General features: G+C 44.5%; 1 protein-coding gene across 5 annotated transcripts in view; it reads right to left on the bottom strand.

Annotated features, from left to right (window-relative positions):
- Positions 1–14,852, bottom strand: part of Fez2 (fasciculation and elongation protein zeta 2) — a 40,061-nt gene extending 25,209 nt beyond the window's left edge. For 2 of the 5 annotated variants that reach the window (NM_053600.3, NM_001414905.1), the window contains exons 1-3: positions 14,480–14,740; positions 9,669–9,777; positions 1,533–1,649 (exon numbers count right to left, since the gene is read on the bottom strand). In NM_053600.3, coding sequence (NP_446052.2) covers positions 1,533–1,649; positions 9,669–9,777; positions 14,480–14,730 — 477 coding nt within the window. In that variant the 5' untranslated portion in view covers positions 14,731–14,740. Of the gene's footprint in view, positions 1–1,532; positions 1,650–9,668; positions 9,778–14,479 lie in introns of all 5 variants that reach the window. The other 3 variants (XR_010052153.1, XM_006239639.5, XM_063262567.1) reach the window with 3 other exon arrangements.
- Between the last annotated feature and the right edge of the window lie 2,940 nt (positions 14,853–17,792).

The following is a 17,792-nucleotide window of genomic DNA, read 5'->3' as shown; positions in this document are numbered from 1 at the left end:
GACCTACTGTCATACTGGGTATGACCCAAGCTGCACAGCAGTGCCTTGTCTGATTCCAGATTCTGAGAGAGAAAAAGGAAGTAGACCCTAGAAGAGAAAGCTACTCACTACTTAAAGGGGGGCTGGAAAGACATTTAAACATTAACGAACACTGTAAAATACAATTCAGTGGTGACACAGAACACCGCGAGTGCATCTGAAAGCACCTAGGCATTAGTGAATGTATCGGAGCTCTTCAGCTGGGTAAAAGCCACCCCAAGAGGGCCGGTGCCCATACAGAGCCGTGGACAGTACGTGAGGCGTTCCAGGGGGCTAGAGCACGAGATTCTGTGAGTCTTAAAAACAGAAAGGACGTGGCACCCGGCAGATTTCTTGGGGACCGAGACTGCTCAGGGTCACACACAGCTCTTTCTGAACTGTCATGCCTTCCATAGATAGCATTACCTTTCTTGTTAGCACCACAGTTGTCTAAGCCTAGAACAATCCAACCACAAACGTAATCAGGGAATCAGAAGGACATTCCTCCCGTGTACACGTACTCCTCTGACCTTCCCATAACATATCTCCTTACTGACCTTCCCTTCCCTGACTAAAAATAAAAGGTGACAGAATGCACAGCCTGCAGCCCACAGAGCCACTGTGGGCTCACTCTGACAGCAGGGCAGAGGCGGGAGGAGTACTCAGACAAAGACAGAGCTGACTCAACTGATCTCAAGCGAAGATAAGGCTGATATTACTGCAGCACCCCACAGGTATAAGGCTGATATTACTACAGCACCCCACAGGTATAAGGCTGATATTACTGCAGCACCCCACAGGTATAAGGCTGATATTACTGCAGCACCCCACAGGTATAAGGCTGATATTACTGCAGCACCCCACAGGTATAAGGCTGATATTACTGCAGCACCCCACAGGTATAAGGCTGATATTACTACAGCACCCACAGGTATAAGGCTGATATTACTGCAGCACCCACAGGTATAATGTTGGCTTCTTTCCACAGAAGAGAACAGACACTTCTCTTATTTGTTAAAATTCTTACCAAGGGCTCTACCAAAGCAAGCCTGGTGGGACCAAGCATGACAGCTCAAGCCTTTGATTTAAGCACTCAGGAGGCAGAGGCAGGTGGGTCTCTATAGCTCAAGAACACCTTAGTCTGCAAAGGGACTTCCAGGCCAGTCAGGGTATAGAAGGAGTCCTCGCCTCAAAACAAACAAAAAATACCAACTCAATATTCCAACTCACTCATATTTGGGTAACCATGTAAAAGGTAGAAACTGCTTAAGTTTTTTTAATTCTGGATTAAACACCAACCCTCTGTTGGCTAATCATAGATGGTGACTAGCTTGGAAATCTTCCCAATTCACAAAATATCATCGTCCCTGGACAGTGCATACCTTGTTTTACCTCTCCATCGAAGACTCACTGTCAATACTGACCACAATCTAAAGGAAATGGGGGTGTTCTGACAAGCATCGTTTGCTGCCACAGTAAGACACAGCTCTCAGCCCCAGGTTTCCCCTCCATACCTGGTCTGCAGTGAAGAGGGGCTCCTCGTTGACACAGGAGACAATGATTGAATGCATATCCAGCTGCTCCCTCAGCTCCTCCTCATCTGAGGTGTCGAAGGGAAGGCCATCACTCATCTAAAGACAGAAGCACCCCCATTTAAAAGTAAGTCCTTCTGATGAAACCGACATGTCTGAGTCTGAGACAACAGGAAAGGGCTTGCAATAGAGCTACTCCTCGGGAAGGGGGAGTTGGTAGTCACCCCAGACACAAAGCATGTCACATACTCCCCAGCAGCCGGAAGTACACTATAGGACAAACTTTAAAATGACAGGTGCGGCATGCACCCCTATGGTATAACAAACCTAGAGATCTTTTTCCAGAAGAAACAGTTACAAGGACAGTGTCAAAACTGACACCTGTATAGAAGAAAAAATACAATATCTGTTAGCAAACTATAAGGCATGGAGTGAATAGAAGGTAGCATCAAGTACATGGTTAACCAATGGGCACGTGTTAAAATTTTACCACGTTATCTACAAACTGCTTCCTACTATTCAAATACTCAGAGTAAAAGTAATCAGCATCCTGGCATGCAGGGCCTGTCCATGAGACACGCTGAGCCTCCCAGACAAATATCCAAAAGAAGAAAGAACATCTCTAGCTTCTCAAAACACCTTTAAGCCTGACTATGCTGGAGAACTTCCAATCGCCTCAGAGCCACTTCTACCTGAGCTCTGTGCACAGGAGGCTGACCATATGGACCAGAGCAAAGGATGCCCTTGACTTCCAGCTTTCAGCTGGGTTACACTTCACTGATGGCCACTGGGAGTCTGCAAGGTGAGAAGGAGAGTGCTGGGCGCTCATCCTGCTGTCCTCCTCTCTGCCAGAATGCCATTTGTCAGCTCTGGCTCTGTACCCAAGGCCACAGCTCTTGTCAAGCAGACTTCTCAGCTAATCTCTACAGGTTCTAGGAACTTCTCTCTCTTCCTTTTCATCTCAGAGCTGCTAAAGTACCAATAGCTGCAGCCACTCCTGGAGTACTGCTCACCTAGGAGCTGTCGTCTGGGTACTGCTCACCCAGGAGCTGAAACCATGCCTGGGTACTGCTCACCCAAGAGCCGTAGCCATGCCTGGGTATTGTTTACCCAGGAGCTGAAGCCATGCCTGGGTACTGCTCACCCAGCTGTAGCCGTACCTGGGTACTGCTCACCCAGGAGCTGTAGCCATGCCTGGGTATTGTTTACCCAGGAGCTGAAGCCATGCCTGGGTACTGCTCACCCAGCTGTAGCCATACCTGGGTACTGCTCACCCAGGAGCTGTAGCCATGCCTGGGTATTGTTTACCCAGGAGCTGTAGCCATGCCTACAATATACTGTTAATCCAGGAGCTGTAGCCATGCCTGGGTATTGTTTACCCAGGAGCTGTAGCCATGCCTGGGTATTGTTTACCCAGGAGCTGTAGCCATGCCTGGGTATTGTTTACCCAGGAACTGTAGCCATGCCTGGGTACTGCTCACCCAGGAGCTATAGCCATGCCTAGGATACTACATCATGCCTAATCAGTTTCTCTTATACCTATTCAACCCAAAATAAACTGCCCCTCTAGGAATACTGAGAGTTTTGTATCAGTAGCAATGACGAAAGCCACCTGGGAGATGCAACAGAATCAAGGAACTAGTCTAAGTCACCCACTGTCACATGACTTAGAACTCTATTCTCCAAGAGGATTAGCACACAATGAGAACAAAGCAGACAGGAAAGACTATGGAAGAAGAAACCATAACATTACATAGTATATCATTAAAATGATGTATTAATCAATTAGTATATATTATATGAAAGGCTAAGCAACTGTAATCTAAAATTTAAGCAATTAAATAAAAATCCTTAATTCCAAATGCTCCAAAATCAGCTTTTTGAGAAGCTTCATGATGTCTCAGAGGGAAATTCCTCTTATTAACTCAGTATGGCAGGTTGTGCTACATGTACCCCAAAAATATTAAAAATGCCACCAGACTATATAGATAAATAAAACAACACTATAATCATGTTTTTTTAAATATTCCAATTTAAAAAAATCCAAAGTCTAAAGCAAGTATTTTGGATATCAAACACTCAACCATTTATAAACATTTTAGCATAACTGAATTATCGTCTTAGGCAGACACGGCGGCATGGGCCTGTAAAACCAACAACAGGCCGAGACAGGAGGGTCTCAGCTCAAAGCCTGTCTCAAAACGAAAAGAGCAAAATGGCTGGGGATCTGGCTCACAACTGCTCCAAGCCCTAGGTTCGACCTCCAGTCCTGGGGGAGGGGAGGTTTATCTGGAAAAGCAATTTTATTTAGTAGTACATAGGATACATTTAAACTGCGGAGTGCAATGGAGCGGATGCAGGTCTCTAGAGTCTTCCCAGTTCCTTACACAAGAGTTTCGGAAGCTTTCAGATGAATGTCAGCCAGAATAAAGCCACTGAGAGAAAGAGGCACAGGAAGATGCCCCTGGCAGGCTGATTCCCACGGGAGTGTGGGGAAGACCTGCTGCTCTCCAGGTCTGCTGTGAGCACCGACTGCAATTCTCTGCTGAGCCTCGGGGACAATGCACCTCCTCTTCCTATCTCCCACAGCATCCCAGACCAGGAAAGGCCTAGCAGTGAGCACACACACACACACACACACACACACACACACACACACACATACACACACACAGTGGAATTTCAGAACACCATACGTAAAGACAATGGCAAAATAGCAGAAGAAGAGGAGTCAGGAATTAATATATCATTTGAATCCAGAACAGCAACAATTAATGCCAGAAAACAATCAATGCAATTTTCCTGTTTAAAAAACAAAAAGCCATCCCGGAATGGAATGTCCAGCCAATTCAATAACAAGGTGGAAGCTAAAAAGAAAGACATTTTTAGATGTGCAGTATTCAAAGAATTTACCTTCCCTGCACCCATTCTCAGAAAGATACCCACAGGAGAATGGAGAGGAAACAAACACAAGGTCAGAGACAACGCAGGAGTAAAGGTCATTCTGCAATGACACAGGAAGTAGAACTCCCCAGAGGGTGTGTGGGAAGGTAAACTAGAGTGTGTCTGACCGGTTCACATTGGAGCTGCCACTGCACCAGCATCAAGAATCAGCAGAAGACGCCGTCAGTCCTCTCAGAGCCCCAAACCTCTTATTCCCCACCCTCTTTTAACCCAAGAAATTTTTACGTGGCCCTAGGTATGTATAAAATAAGCATACAAATCAAACATCATCTGATAAATAAAACATAAAGAAATTTAGAAGTGTATTTTACAACAATTCTTTTGGTAAGCATGTATTTTTCCACTTATTAAAATTAAAGCAAATTTACATACTAATGAGGCAGATGCACTTATTTGTTTTTATGTAACGAATTAAATCCTGTGTGAAAATTGGATACTCTAAGACCAAAATGTCTTCAAGGTTTTCCGAACTCAATCGACTCTTTGATTTTCTAACACTCACAGCTAAGAACGCTAAAGATATAGTAGAAAATAGCAGAAGTGTGGGGGACCATTTCAGAGACTATTGGAAACCCTGTCCTGCTCCTAAGCCAAATTCATGGAACAATTGTTGCTGGAATTCAAGTCAGCAACCCAAACAATAGTCATTAAAATGCAAAATTCTAACTCATTACAACCCAGAGATACACTGAGGTGATAACTGCCCGGCTGAGAATGAGAACAGGAAACTATTCCATCCCTGGTTTCTGTGATCAAACAATTACGCTTCTGTAAGAACAGACCACTTGGTGTGAGCAGTGAAAAGGTGGCTGTGTAGGTTTTATATAGTAGTCTCGACCCGGAGCTAGGGTGTTTCAGGCGGCTTTACTAAGTACTTGGTGGTATGCTCAGGGCAAAGTGCACATGCTGTGCGTTCAGAAACAAGGCTGTAATGAAGTCACACAGTGCAGTGAGTGAACGATGCCAGAAACAGCTAATTGATTTGGGGTGTGTTCAGAAGCTGTTTGCTGTAGCCAAAGTTCTTTCAATCCCCAGCACCATTTGGAGTCAGAGCCACAGCTTTGGAAGCTGGCATCCAGCTAGCACACTACTGAAGTATTATTTGTGACCCTTTAAGGCTGACCGACAAGTGGCTATAAGTCACTGTGCCACACACAGAAATGTCAAAGTGAACTTAACCAGGGATTTGGACAGGATCATGCTGGGAGGACGGAGGGAGTGGAGGGCTGTGTGAGGTGTGTGGGGGTTAGAGTCTGGGGGTGATCAATAAGAGAGCCTCTCCAGCCTCTGGGAAGGTCAGTGCACACAGTTTAACAGTGAAAATGAGACTGAGTCAAAAAGGTTGTGGCTGAAGGTTCTGGGAGTCGCTCAGGCATCCAGGATGAGGGGCAAGAGCTACGTCAGCCCCACAGTGCTAGCTTCGAAATGATGACAGTTTGTCTTTTAGGATGTCATTTCAGGAGCCAGGCAGTGGTGGGGCATGCATGCCTTTAATTCTAGCACTTGGGAGGCTGAGGCAGGCAGATCCGAGTCTGAAGACAGCCTGGACTATATGAAGTGAGTTCCAGGACAGTCAGAGCTACACAGCGAAACCATGGGGGTTGGGGGGGGGGGGACAAAACAAAACAAGAATATAATTTCAGTAAGAGAAAGGTCAAGGACGAGGCTCTTCTTGAGAGCATGCTAGATTCTAAGACCACAGAAACAGAGTGGGGAGGGGTTAGGTCATTTTGTGATCATCAGAGCACAAGACGAACCGCACGGCCTCTAAGTTGTTCTTAGAATTCTCACACTTCAAAGTCACCTGCCCCATCATCCTTCCTTGTTGTACCTTGAACACCAGAATTTTGTTTTATATTTCTCCTCTGGCTTATAAATGGTTTTAATTTTAAAATTAAACTTAAGGAATATATTATCATAGTCTTTCTCTTTCTACTCTTAAAGATATCAAGAGGGGCTACAAAAAAGTCCCTCTTGCACCAGACATGGTGGTGTATACGTCGGATTCCAGCACTCGGGAGGTAGAGACAGAAGGACTAGCAATTCAAGTTCATCCTCAGCTCTGTGGCAAGTTCAATGCCAACCTGGGCTGTGGAACACCTAGTACAGAGAGGAAGAAGAGAAGAGAACAGTCCTCTTCTGCACAAGAGGAGTGGGAAGATTCACAAGAGGTACCCTAAAAATGACAAAATGACAGAGAAGCATTCCATGCACAGCACTCTAAGGAAGAAAACTCACTGAGAACAGGTTCCAAACACACCAACACCACATTACTAAATTTCCATGACAACAGAAATAATGATCACAGATCATCTTCCCAGGGAAGGAGCCATGCCCACTCCATGCCCACAGAAGTACGCCAGTGCTGAAATCGCTTAGGCCTTGAAAGCTAACTTTGGCTGGCATGGGTTCATTCGTCAACCTACCAGCAGACTTAATGTGCCTTTTGGAGCCAAGCACTCCTTCACTGCTCCGTGCCCGGGTTAGACACAGAGCTGATCCTACTGGTTCCCTGCGTTAAACTGCACACAGAGCAGATGGAAAAGCTATGCCCATGTAAGAATGTGGACTAAGCCAGACTTCTAGAAAAGACCCAACAAATACAGAAATGCGTGTCGTGACTGTCAATGAGAGAAAACAAATAACTAAATCTAACTGTTGCTTTCCTGACGATTGTTCTGCTCTTAATCCAAAACAAAACAAATTACATTCTTATTCTTAAGGGGGAGAATGCCATTATAGAGCTCATTTTATAACTAGCATAATCTAAAGAATGCTTCCAAAACATAAATTTTACATTACTCAGTCATGGAAAGAAACTTGAACTAAAAGAGCAACACAATTACTCCGATAGAATTCTTGTTTATTTGTTCAGAAGCTCCATGCACGCATACCGTGATCTTTCTGGGGAAGTGAAGTTCTAATTTCGTTTCATTTAACAGTGGACTACCCGAAGCATGATATATGACTGATTGACTGACTGACTGTCTGTCACTTGTCTACCAACTGAGTCTTTCCATGTAAAGTTTTTCCATTCAGTATTCATATTAAATGGTGAGACTTAACTAGTCACTAGCATGGTTATAGCATTTCTCTGGCACTGAAAACAACAGCCAAAAAAAAAAAAAAAAAAAAAACCAAAAACAAAAACAAAAATTACTAAAGTTACATAGCAAGAACAAATGCAAGACTTGTATTTTATTCAGAGTGCTTGACTCCCGGCGCTACTGTGTTTCCGTTTTCAAACTACAAAAGGAACTGTTTTATGTTCCTTTTTAAAAATGTTAATAAGAAAATACACTCATGGATCCTTTCAATACAAAAAAAATAAATAAATAAAACAAGGCTAAATTTTCATTATAACCTCTGACTTTACAGTCTCAAGAATAAGGTTAATTCACTCATTTATTTTCTCCACAAGTGGACAACATTGCACCCACCAAGTGCCAGGCAGAGGGTGAGTAGGAAATTACGATCTAATAACAGACTCAGAAACAGGATTAATAAGAAAGCTCAGTGGCGATTTGAAAGACACACAAAGCGCTGTGGGGACTAGCTCCCATGAGACATCAGGGCTAGACTCTGAGGATGGGGAAATAAGTCCAGTAAAGGTTTACATCTCCACAGGGGTCTCCAACCTCTCCCCGGGAGTGTGCTTTCTTCCCTGCAAGGATTTAGGACAGGGATCTGACTGCCAGTGAGGCTGTAGGTGGAGATTCTCCCATTTGAGAGGCTGGATTAAGTGTCCTTTAAAGATCCTGTCAACTCCAAAATTGTATAACTCCATGAGCTCAGCAGAGGCTAAAACAGTAATAAGAAGCTTCAGCGAGGGAGGGGAACTTGGACAAAGCCCCATAGGACAGCAAGGCCCTAAATAAACGGAAGTTGGAACAAAAGCTATTTAGCTCTGGTCCCATAGAGTAAATGTGTGTCAGGTGAATCGGCAAAGCTTAAATGGTTAATGACGGGGAAAAAACAGTAAGACTGGTTATCCACTAGAATTCTGGGAAAGAGTCGGAATTCCATATTCCACTAGACACTGAGAGCAGCAGGCTTTTCCAAGTCACATATTTAAGACAATCCTGTCGTGAGACAGTAACAATACTATTTAACCTACTGGCAGCCCACAGCACTACACTCCCAGTGACACACAACTGCACTTAATGAAATCGAGTGTACCAGGGGCTCTGACATGAGCTTACGTTGTTTTCTGCTGAAGAACTTACAACAGTGGGAAACTGAAATTTAAATAACTTGGCTACATTCCTCACCAGCTTTAAATAAACCTAACTCCGTGAGTCCCTACTTTAGACCTTCCTCTTCCTTCTTCTGGCCCCAGCCACTGTGTTTACAGTACCTTCATCTGGCACTAGCAGGATGGACATGCATTAAAAAGTCGAAAACCAGCAACAGGAAGAGCATTTGGGTGCTAAAGTGGGGAGCCACGAGCTGAGGACCTGAATTCACATCCACATCACCCACATAAAAAGCCAGGCATTAAACCCCAGTGCCGGGGAGGGAGAAACAGGACGATGCCTGGGGCTAGTGGGTCAGCCAGCCTAGCAGAATTGGTGAGCACCAGATTCAGTAGAGACCCTATTGTTAAAAATAAGGTAGAAAAAGACTGGAAGATACCAGAGGCCAGCCTCCAGCTAAACACGCACGCGCGCGCGCGCACACACACACACACACACACACACACACACACACGTATATATTCATATATGTGCGTGAAAAGTCAAGAACAGAAATATCTTTTAATGGTTCCTCAACATTCATAAGAATGTATGTTATGCCCAGCTTCACTAAATCACAGAAAGTTAACTCCCTGACAACATTCCAATACCCCAATATGTTAAACAGAGGGTAGGGTTCTGAGTATTCTCATCATATCACAATTTCCATTGTATAAGCAGAAAGGAATGGAGATCGGTGGTGATAGAATTTAGCAGCCATGCGAATGGGAGCACATGAAGGACAGTGAGACTATGTAAGCAAACGGACAGCAGTGGAGGCAAGATAGCAAGAGTGGGCCGGCCCACGAGCTTGAAAATAAGAGGCATCCCCACAAACTGACTCTAGGAAAGAGAAGCTACCACTCCTGTCCCACTCTCAGCACTGGCAACACAGCCACTGGTCCAGGTCCTCACTTACCCCTTTCTCTGAGAGGTTCAGAGTAAGCAAATGCAAGGTCCTCGTATGGGACGACTTCCAGTCTACAGGCATGACATTCCCATAATTATCTGTCAGGGCATTCCAAATCCTTAAACAGAAGAAAACAGCAGTCAGGAAAAAGTACCAGTCCACACAACGGTAGAGTAGAGTCATGAGAAATCGTGCAATTGGATGACAATGACATCTTGTTTGTGAAATAAAAAAAGGGGGGGGGGGAAGAAATAACTCTCCTAAAAGAAAGAAAGAAAGAAAGAAAGAAAGAAAGAAAGAAAGAAAGAAAGAAAGAAAGAAAGAACGAACTCACTCCTAAAGGCACGTAGTATATTGCATAATACTATGTGCAGGGCACCATTCAAAGTTTATAGGGCACATACCCAGAGAATGACAGAGCACATAGACACACTCATGCGCAATAAATAACTGAATGTAAAAAAAGCAAACTCAAACAAACAAAAAACAAGCGGTATAGACAGACAGAAAGAGATAGGGAGATGTGGGAGGGGGTTACTTTATTTAATCCTCAAAAACAACATTAGAAGCAGAAACCTTCACCACCCTCATGTTGCAGTATAGAGCCAACAAAGAGGGAAAACCTCAGTGCTGCCTCCAGAAACACAAAGGGACACCACTGTGCTTTCCACAGAGACGCTAGGTTCTGTGGAGAAAGGATTCAGTCTCGAAGTGAGAGAAAGGTTTAGCTGATGTGACTGTAGCAGGATGAGGACTGAGGCTGAGGCGAGCGGTAGAGAATGAGGGATCTGGAATGTACAGGCCGGTTATACAGCCCAGGCGATCACCCGCCTTCTCCTTAACCTGCCTGGGTATCTCCTGTCCTGCTACAAAACAAAGCTTAGACGTGAAGTAAACACCTTACCAAGCTCTGTCTAAGTATTAACACAAGCACACTGCACTGAGAAAAATATAAACCACACTGGACAAAGACAGCAAACCTCATGATAAAATCCAGGTTTAGGAGTCAAAATAATGACCAACACAGCAAAATAACAGTGTTTTATTAGGGGTGGGGGGCAGAGTTCAATCAGATGAGATTTAATTAAGGTAAATAAGATTACACACTACACATCCGGGCACTTACTGGGAAACTGAGCTAACATGTCATACTGTTTTAAAGTTAGATTTTGTGACATGTATCTAATTGCACCTAATAAGTCATGAAATATCTGTGCAAGTCTGTCAGCAATCAAGCTACAAGCAATCCTAGCAAGGGCAAAAACGTAACACTGTGAGTTTAAAACTGGAAAAGCAACATTCTTGACGCAATAAACAAGATCCCATGCTTTTAAGAAGAGAAGCTAGCAGAAGTAGAACTTCCCAAGACACAGGTAGCTTTGAGACCCAAATCAGTCTCAAAAATCGGGGTCTATCAGCCTACAGATCTCACCTCTGCAGGGCTCACTCAGATTGCCTTCCTGTTAGAACCTGATATTCTCTAGGGTCAAGGAACTAGAGTTGGAGGCAAGCAAGGTCAGCTACTTGCTGAGTTCGACCATCCTGGGCCGCAACTTTTCAAATACTAACAAGTGAATGAATGACGAGAAGAACTAAGAAGGGGACGACCATGACTGCTCCTAGGTGTGGTAGAGGAGGAGGATACTATAGATATCTGGGAGAGCATAGGCAGGGGCAGAGACAGAGGCATGGGGACACTACAAAGATGCCATGACCCTGAGCTGGGCCATGTGGTGGGAGATGGGGAGAGAGGAACCAGCTGCCCTGGCCAAAAGGCCCAAAGGCAACCAAAATGGTCGAATTACACAGGTCAGAACGTCCCCCACCCCCACCCTGCCTCCTGGGCCGGAGAGTTCAGGGCTAGGGGCAGGGTATGCCAGCCAGGAGGGCCCTGTAAGGGACTGAGGGACACAGGGAGAGCCTGGAAGCCAGTGTCTACTTTGATATGTTAATGAATACATTGACTACATACCTAACTCTGGCCAAGGTCACAGAATATTCTAATAGGTGAGGAGTCCCAGGTTTGGAAGGGTTGTTTTGTCTGTGGGTCACATCCTTCTTAAAAGAGGCTAGAAGATAAAGACAGTGTAGTATCTCTCCCAGAAGGAGTAGCCCTGGGTTCCAGATTCCAAGAAAAAAAGAGGACAATAAACAAGCCTCTCTCTCTCTCTTCTCTCTTTTCTCTTCTCTCTTCTCTCCTCCTCCTCCTCTTCTTCCTCCTCTTCCTCCTCTTCCTCTTCTTCCTCTTCCTCCTCCCCCTCCTCTTCCTCCTCCTCCTTCTTCTTCTTCCTTCCCCCTTCTCTCTCTCTCTCTCTCTCTCTCTCTCTCTCTCTCTCTCTCTCTCTCTCTCTCCCTCCCTCCCTCCCTCCCTCCCTCCCTCCCTCCCTGCCAAGGTCAGAGCAGGTGTAGCTGGAAGGCCATAAGACCTACTTCTGTCCGTGAGTTCCAGAAAGAACTGTCTGGTCAAGACAGCTGAACTGCCTTCATCTTTAGAGCAGGATATTACAACTCGCCATAAACAGCTGACAGAGAGCTCCCTACTGGAGTCAAAGTCCTACAGTCAGTGGCTCTCCTAGAGCAGATAAGTACACTCCATATTGGCAGAAACTGAAACCAAAGCTCAAGGAAGTCAAAAAAAAGGATCCAAGCCATGGCAGCATGTGGGCAAAGGGGTTTTCTAACCACTGAAATGGGTTAGAGTTGACCCTACAAAGCCAATGTATACGAAAGAGGACATAGGAGAAGTGAATCCTAGCTATGAAAAGATCTTTCACACATTTCCAAATCAGGAGACATATACCTACAAAAAACCACTATCGAGAGCAACAGAAGAAGGGGAAAGGCTAAAACACTTGCCTACCATACTTGAGCCCTGGGGTTAAGTCCCAGCACCACAGGAAACTGGGTATGTTAATGCACACCTCTAATCTCAGCACTCTAGAGGCAGAAAGATTGGGTGTTCAAAGTCATCCTCAGCTACAAAACGAGTTTGAGGTTAGCCTGGGCTACAGGAGACACTATCACCAAATGGAGGAGAAAAGGATAATGAAATAAAACCAGGTTTAGTGGCTTATTCATATAATTCTAGCCCATGAAGGGCAGCAGGAAGATCAGGAGTTCAAGGTCAACCTGAACTGCACAGCAAGTTTAAGGCCAGCCTGGGCTGCAAGAAACAAAACAGGAAAAGCAACAAAATAGTTTAGATTTTATAGCTGCTAACTTTGAAGCACTGGCTAAAATAAACTTTCCAGAAAGTCCAGCTGAACCAAAAATAGGTCTTCTAAGAATCTTGGTACAAGCAACACTCATCTGTTTTAAGTAAGTTACTCATAAATGTAAATTTAAAAGCGAGAATATGCAGTAAGTCTCAACAATTCAAGTATATAAGTCTGCACAGAGAGGAAGCTATCGGTCTTGGGAAATTCTACAGAAGTCACCTTTTCTTGTGCACTGAATGCTTATCTCTGCATTTAAATTCCCATCATATATTTACCCATCCTCTGCCCTTGAGCACGAGAAATCATAAAATGGAAGGGCCTTGGAACACAACTATTCCCCCATGTTTTCCTATGTCCTCTCTCTCTGCTCTCTCTTGATAAAGCTAATTCCTTTAGAAATTAAAACTTTTTAACCACATGAATCTTATCATAGTTCAAGAATTCCTCGCATGGTTTTGGTGCCTAAAAGCGCCTGGCACGAACACCAATGACCCCCGGGGACCCATGTTGTAGAAAAAGAGAGCGAACTGTGCAAGTGGTCCTCTGACTTCCAATGATGTGCTTGATGGGCTTGTATTACCCGTCCACAATCACACAAGTACTCACGCAAAATTATTAAGATGTAATAAAATGTTGTTGTTTTAATTCTCCCCACTAATGTCTAGTGTCTCCCTCCACCTCTGCAATGTTCTGGAAACCCGCTCTACCTATCACCTTCAGAGAGAGCTAGGACCTAAGAGTTTAGGACCTCCTCTCACCCTGCAAACAAAATACTCTAGCTCGCTGGCTCGAACCATTCTTTCTGCTAGCTTCTGATGCAAAACCATGGTACATAATTACAACTCTCATTTAAACAAACAATAACTGGGTTTAAAAGTGTTGGAATAAAGGGCTTTCATCAACCCCTGTGAATGTCCTCACTGAGGGTAATCACGGAGAAGACTGGAGCCATTGCTGCTGTGCACTGGCCTTCTGGGTACACTATGAGATGTCATTAGTAAGAGTTGCCCTTCGCTTTTTGCCTCTGTGACAGTTTGCTCTTGTGGGCCCAACAGACTTCTGGAACTTCAGTAGTACCTCACACCTTTGCACTCTACCTAACTTCCAGATCTCCATTAGGATTCAGTTTGCAGCTTGCTTTCTCTATGAAGTCTTCATTCGGACATCTCCTTTAAAATCTCCCATATCCGGTACAAATGCCTATCAAAGCACTCATTACACGCGCAAACTACGTGTTTAACCAACCTATGTCCCATACCACTTTGTGTCCTACTTGAGAGGAGCCATGGCCACTCCGGCATCCCCAGTGCCAAGCCCAGGAGCTTTAACAGAAGCGAGCTGACTGAATGAACTGACCCACAGTGCCCCAGAAGGCAGGGTCTCCTACAAGGAACCACATAGGGGTCTGCAAGAGGATTCAAGGGAAGGCAGGGCAGCAGCGGGCATTTAAACTCCTGCGGGCCAGGCCAGCAGCCCCGGGGCGGGGCTGGGAGCGGCGGAGGAAGAAGGAGGGCGCGGGGCGGGGCCTGTGCAGACTCCGGGCTGCGGCGGGGGCAGGGCGAGGTGGGGGCCGCTCCCGCCCGCTCCTGGGCCCGCACTCACTCGTCCCCTTGCAAGAGGCTGCGCTCCGTGATGGGCCGCACGGCCGCCCGCGGGGGGTCGGCGTCCGACGTGGGGCGGAAGCACAGGCTCAGCTTCTCCTCCAGGCTGGAAGCCAGCGCCGGGAAGCTGTCGCCGCCCGCGTGTGCCCCCGCTCCAGCCTCCGGGCTCGCGTTACAGTTCTCCTGGTCCCGGACACTCCCGGCCGGCTCCTGGAACTCATAGAAATCCTGCCAGTCCCCGTCTGCCGCCATCGCGCCGGCTGCCAGCGTGCGCCCCGCCCCAGTCAGACGGCCACGCCCTGTCGCTGTCAGGACACGCCCCATTGGTGCCGCCCACTCGAAACCACGCCCCCTCGTCCTCCAGCTCTTGGGCGAGCGACACCCAAGCTGACTTTAATCTTCTGAGTCTTCTGGAGCTGACCACCAGTTCTCAGGGAAAGGAAGACCTTAACTTAGTTGAGTCACTTCCTATGTTCTTGATCATTTGGAAATAACTTCCCTCAGCGTCCCTGTCTAAAAATGGCCAAAAGGAAGACTTCTTTAAACCTACTGTCAGATTTTTGCTCTGTGAGAACATTCCTGACACTCCATCTAGATTGACAAGAATTACTGGAAAATGTTTATATGGTACCGAAATTCATTCCATAAATGCATCTCTCCCACATGCAAAGCACATGCTTGCTGAATAATTATGTGAGCAGATATGCTCAAAGTACTTAGAAAATGCCTCAATAATAAATACTCACGTACTTGCTATATATGGACACTGCCTTTTTACTTACTGTAGCTGGAGCATTAAGACTTAGTGAAAATTAAATTTTGTAAAAGTGTGGCTGAGGCGTGGGAAGCTTTCGTTTCATGGAGCCAGCTTCTCTTTTATTTATTTTTTAATTTTTGCAAGATAAAATGACTTATGAAAGTAGAGAGTAGTGTCGGGTATGAATATGGCTAGGATTATAGTTTCATTACATTCATTGAACTACAAGAAAAATTAAGGAAAGTAGGTAAGTACAGTGCATGCCCAAAAGGGACAAAATCGTTATTTCGTCAAATGTGTCACTTAGGTGGGTAAAACATCTTTAAATAATATATCATAAAATATTTTGGGGTTGGGGATTTAGCTCAGTGGTAGAGCGCTTGCCTAGCAAGCACAAGGCCCTGGGTTCGGTCCCCAGCTCCGGAAAAAAAAAAAAAAAAGAAAATATTTTATATACACATATGATCATGATTTGTATAAAAATTTATTGTGCAACTCTATCCTGTGAGCTTGTTTTACATATAATTAAGTATAAACCGCCTTGCAAACAATACCTGCCCCTCCTCAGGCAAAAGGAAGTGCTGAGTGGCAAAGTGTAAGAAGCCATTCAATAGGAGACCCAGTTCCGCCCACGCTGTGGCATTGTGCCCTTCCACCCACCCTTTCTTTAGATTCTTTTGACTCAGCCTTTCTTAGAAACTATCCAGTTTCAAGTTTCTGTTCCCTTGTCCCTTCTCTCAGTATTTCCTATCAGAAGCCTTGTTCTCCTTCCTGATATTGCCCCATTCTTCCGCTAACTTCTAGCTTCCTACACTGCCACCAATCTGAAAAAAAAGAAACAAAAAAGAAACAAAAACAGAAACAAAAAAAACACTAGCTTCTGGTTTGCACAGTCCCCTGAGGCTCCAGAGGTGGAAGCCGGGCTCCTTGATCACGTGACACAGCCTAATTCGACAAACTGGCTCACTCAAACTTATTTATTTTATACCTATTTTATTTCCTACCAGCTCCCAGAGACCTTTATGAAAATGAACATGTGTGAAGAAAAGTTAGCTTGTATATGTACCAACAATAATTCAGGAAAATTAGGCCATGAATTTGAGGGCGGGGGAGGGGGAAGATTTTTATAAAGTTTTAATTTAAACTAAGTTTTAAAAAGAAAGAAAAGTTAGCTGAGAAAAAATAATTTCAAGCACTTGATTCAAAACTAGAGAAGATAGAAAAACAGCTTCATGGCACTTAAGCCATGTGCCCACATAGACACTGACAATGGAGACATCTCAGTTGCACCGTACAGTATAATTTCTACATATCACATACTGCAGTGAAAACTGTTAAAATGTAAAAATGTACCTTTTAACATGTAAATCACCTAAACATATAATTACTCTGAAAACACAAAACAAAAGAAAAGAAATACTGAGTATTCCCAGAGACTGAAGCAACAACCATGGTGTCTGCACGAGTCTAGGCTAGGTCCTGTGCTTATAAGCTGTAGTTGTGCGGCTTGGTGTTCTTGTGGGACTCCTAACAGTGGGAGGGGTGTGTCTCTGACTCCTTTGCCTGCTCTTAAGACACTTATCCCCCTGCTAGGTTGCCTCATCCAGCCTTGACGTGAAGGGTTGTGCCCACTCTTCCTGCATGTTCTTCTGCAGTCCTCGGTTGACGTCCCTGGGAAGCCTGCTCTTTTCTGAAGGGAAACAGAAGAGCAGAGGACCTGGGGGGGGGGGGGTGGTGACTGGGAGGAGTGGGGGGAAGGCAAACTGTAGTCAAAATGTATTGTGTGGGAGAAAAGTAAATTTTAGAAAGGGATATATATATATATACATGTATATATATATAATGTCTAGTTGTCAAAGTATCACGCTTTAGCAAATGCTAAAGGCTCACAAAACAACAGATTAGAAGGTCTAGAAATGAATTTTTCTAGTTGAAAAACTCAGAAAGAGGTTTCTTGTTGTTGTTTTGGTTTGGTTTTTTTGTTTTGTTTTGTTAATAATTACAACGGAATTGAGTTATTTGAGTAAAGGGCAGGTCTGGAGACAGGAGGCATCAAAGGAGAAACCAGCAAGTGTGTAGCAGAAATAGACCCCAAGTTTATTTAGTAAGTATGAAAAGACAGAGAAACACAAACATATACAGATCAACCAATAGAGAAGAAGGTAAAAACAGAAGGAAAAGAAATCTATGTTGACCTATGAAGTTAAGGACAAATTTGCTTGTTAACAAGGAAAAGGTGGATTCTTTTTTTTTTTTTTTGTTTCTCTATTTAAAAAAAAGTTTGGGCAGACCACACGCAAAGAAACCATCTTTTTTAAGGAGGTGGAAATGCTAATTACACCGATTTGATTATCACGAATTGGAAACATTTAACAAGTTTCCACGATTTACCCCTTAAACATGTTGATTAAAACTAAGACCACACAAAATCCAGAATTTGCCAATTAACATTTAATTCTAGTTATTCAAATTTGATAGAGGGAGTCTCTGGTGAACTGCCACACTTTGCATTTTAATGATTAAATTGAGATCTTCTTTAAGTCAGAGCAATAGCAGT

This window comes from Rattus norvegicus, chromosome 6 (genome assembly GCF_036323735.1).
Source record: "Rattus norvegicus strain BN/NHsdMcwi chromosome 6, GRCr8, whole genome shotgun sequence".
Classification (NCBI taxonomy): domain Eukaryota; kingdom Metazoa; phylum Chordata; class Mammalia; order Rodentia; family Muridae; genus Rattus; species Rattus norvegicus.
This window is presented reverse-complemented; position numbering and strand designations above follow the sequence as displayed.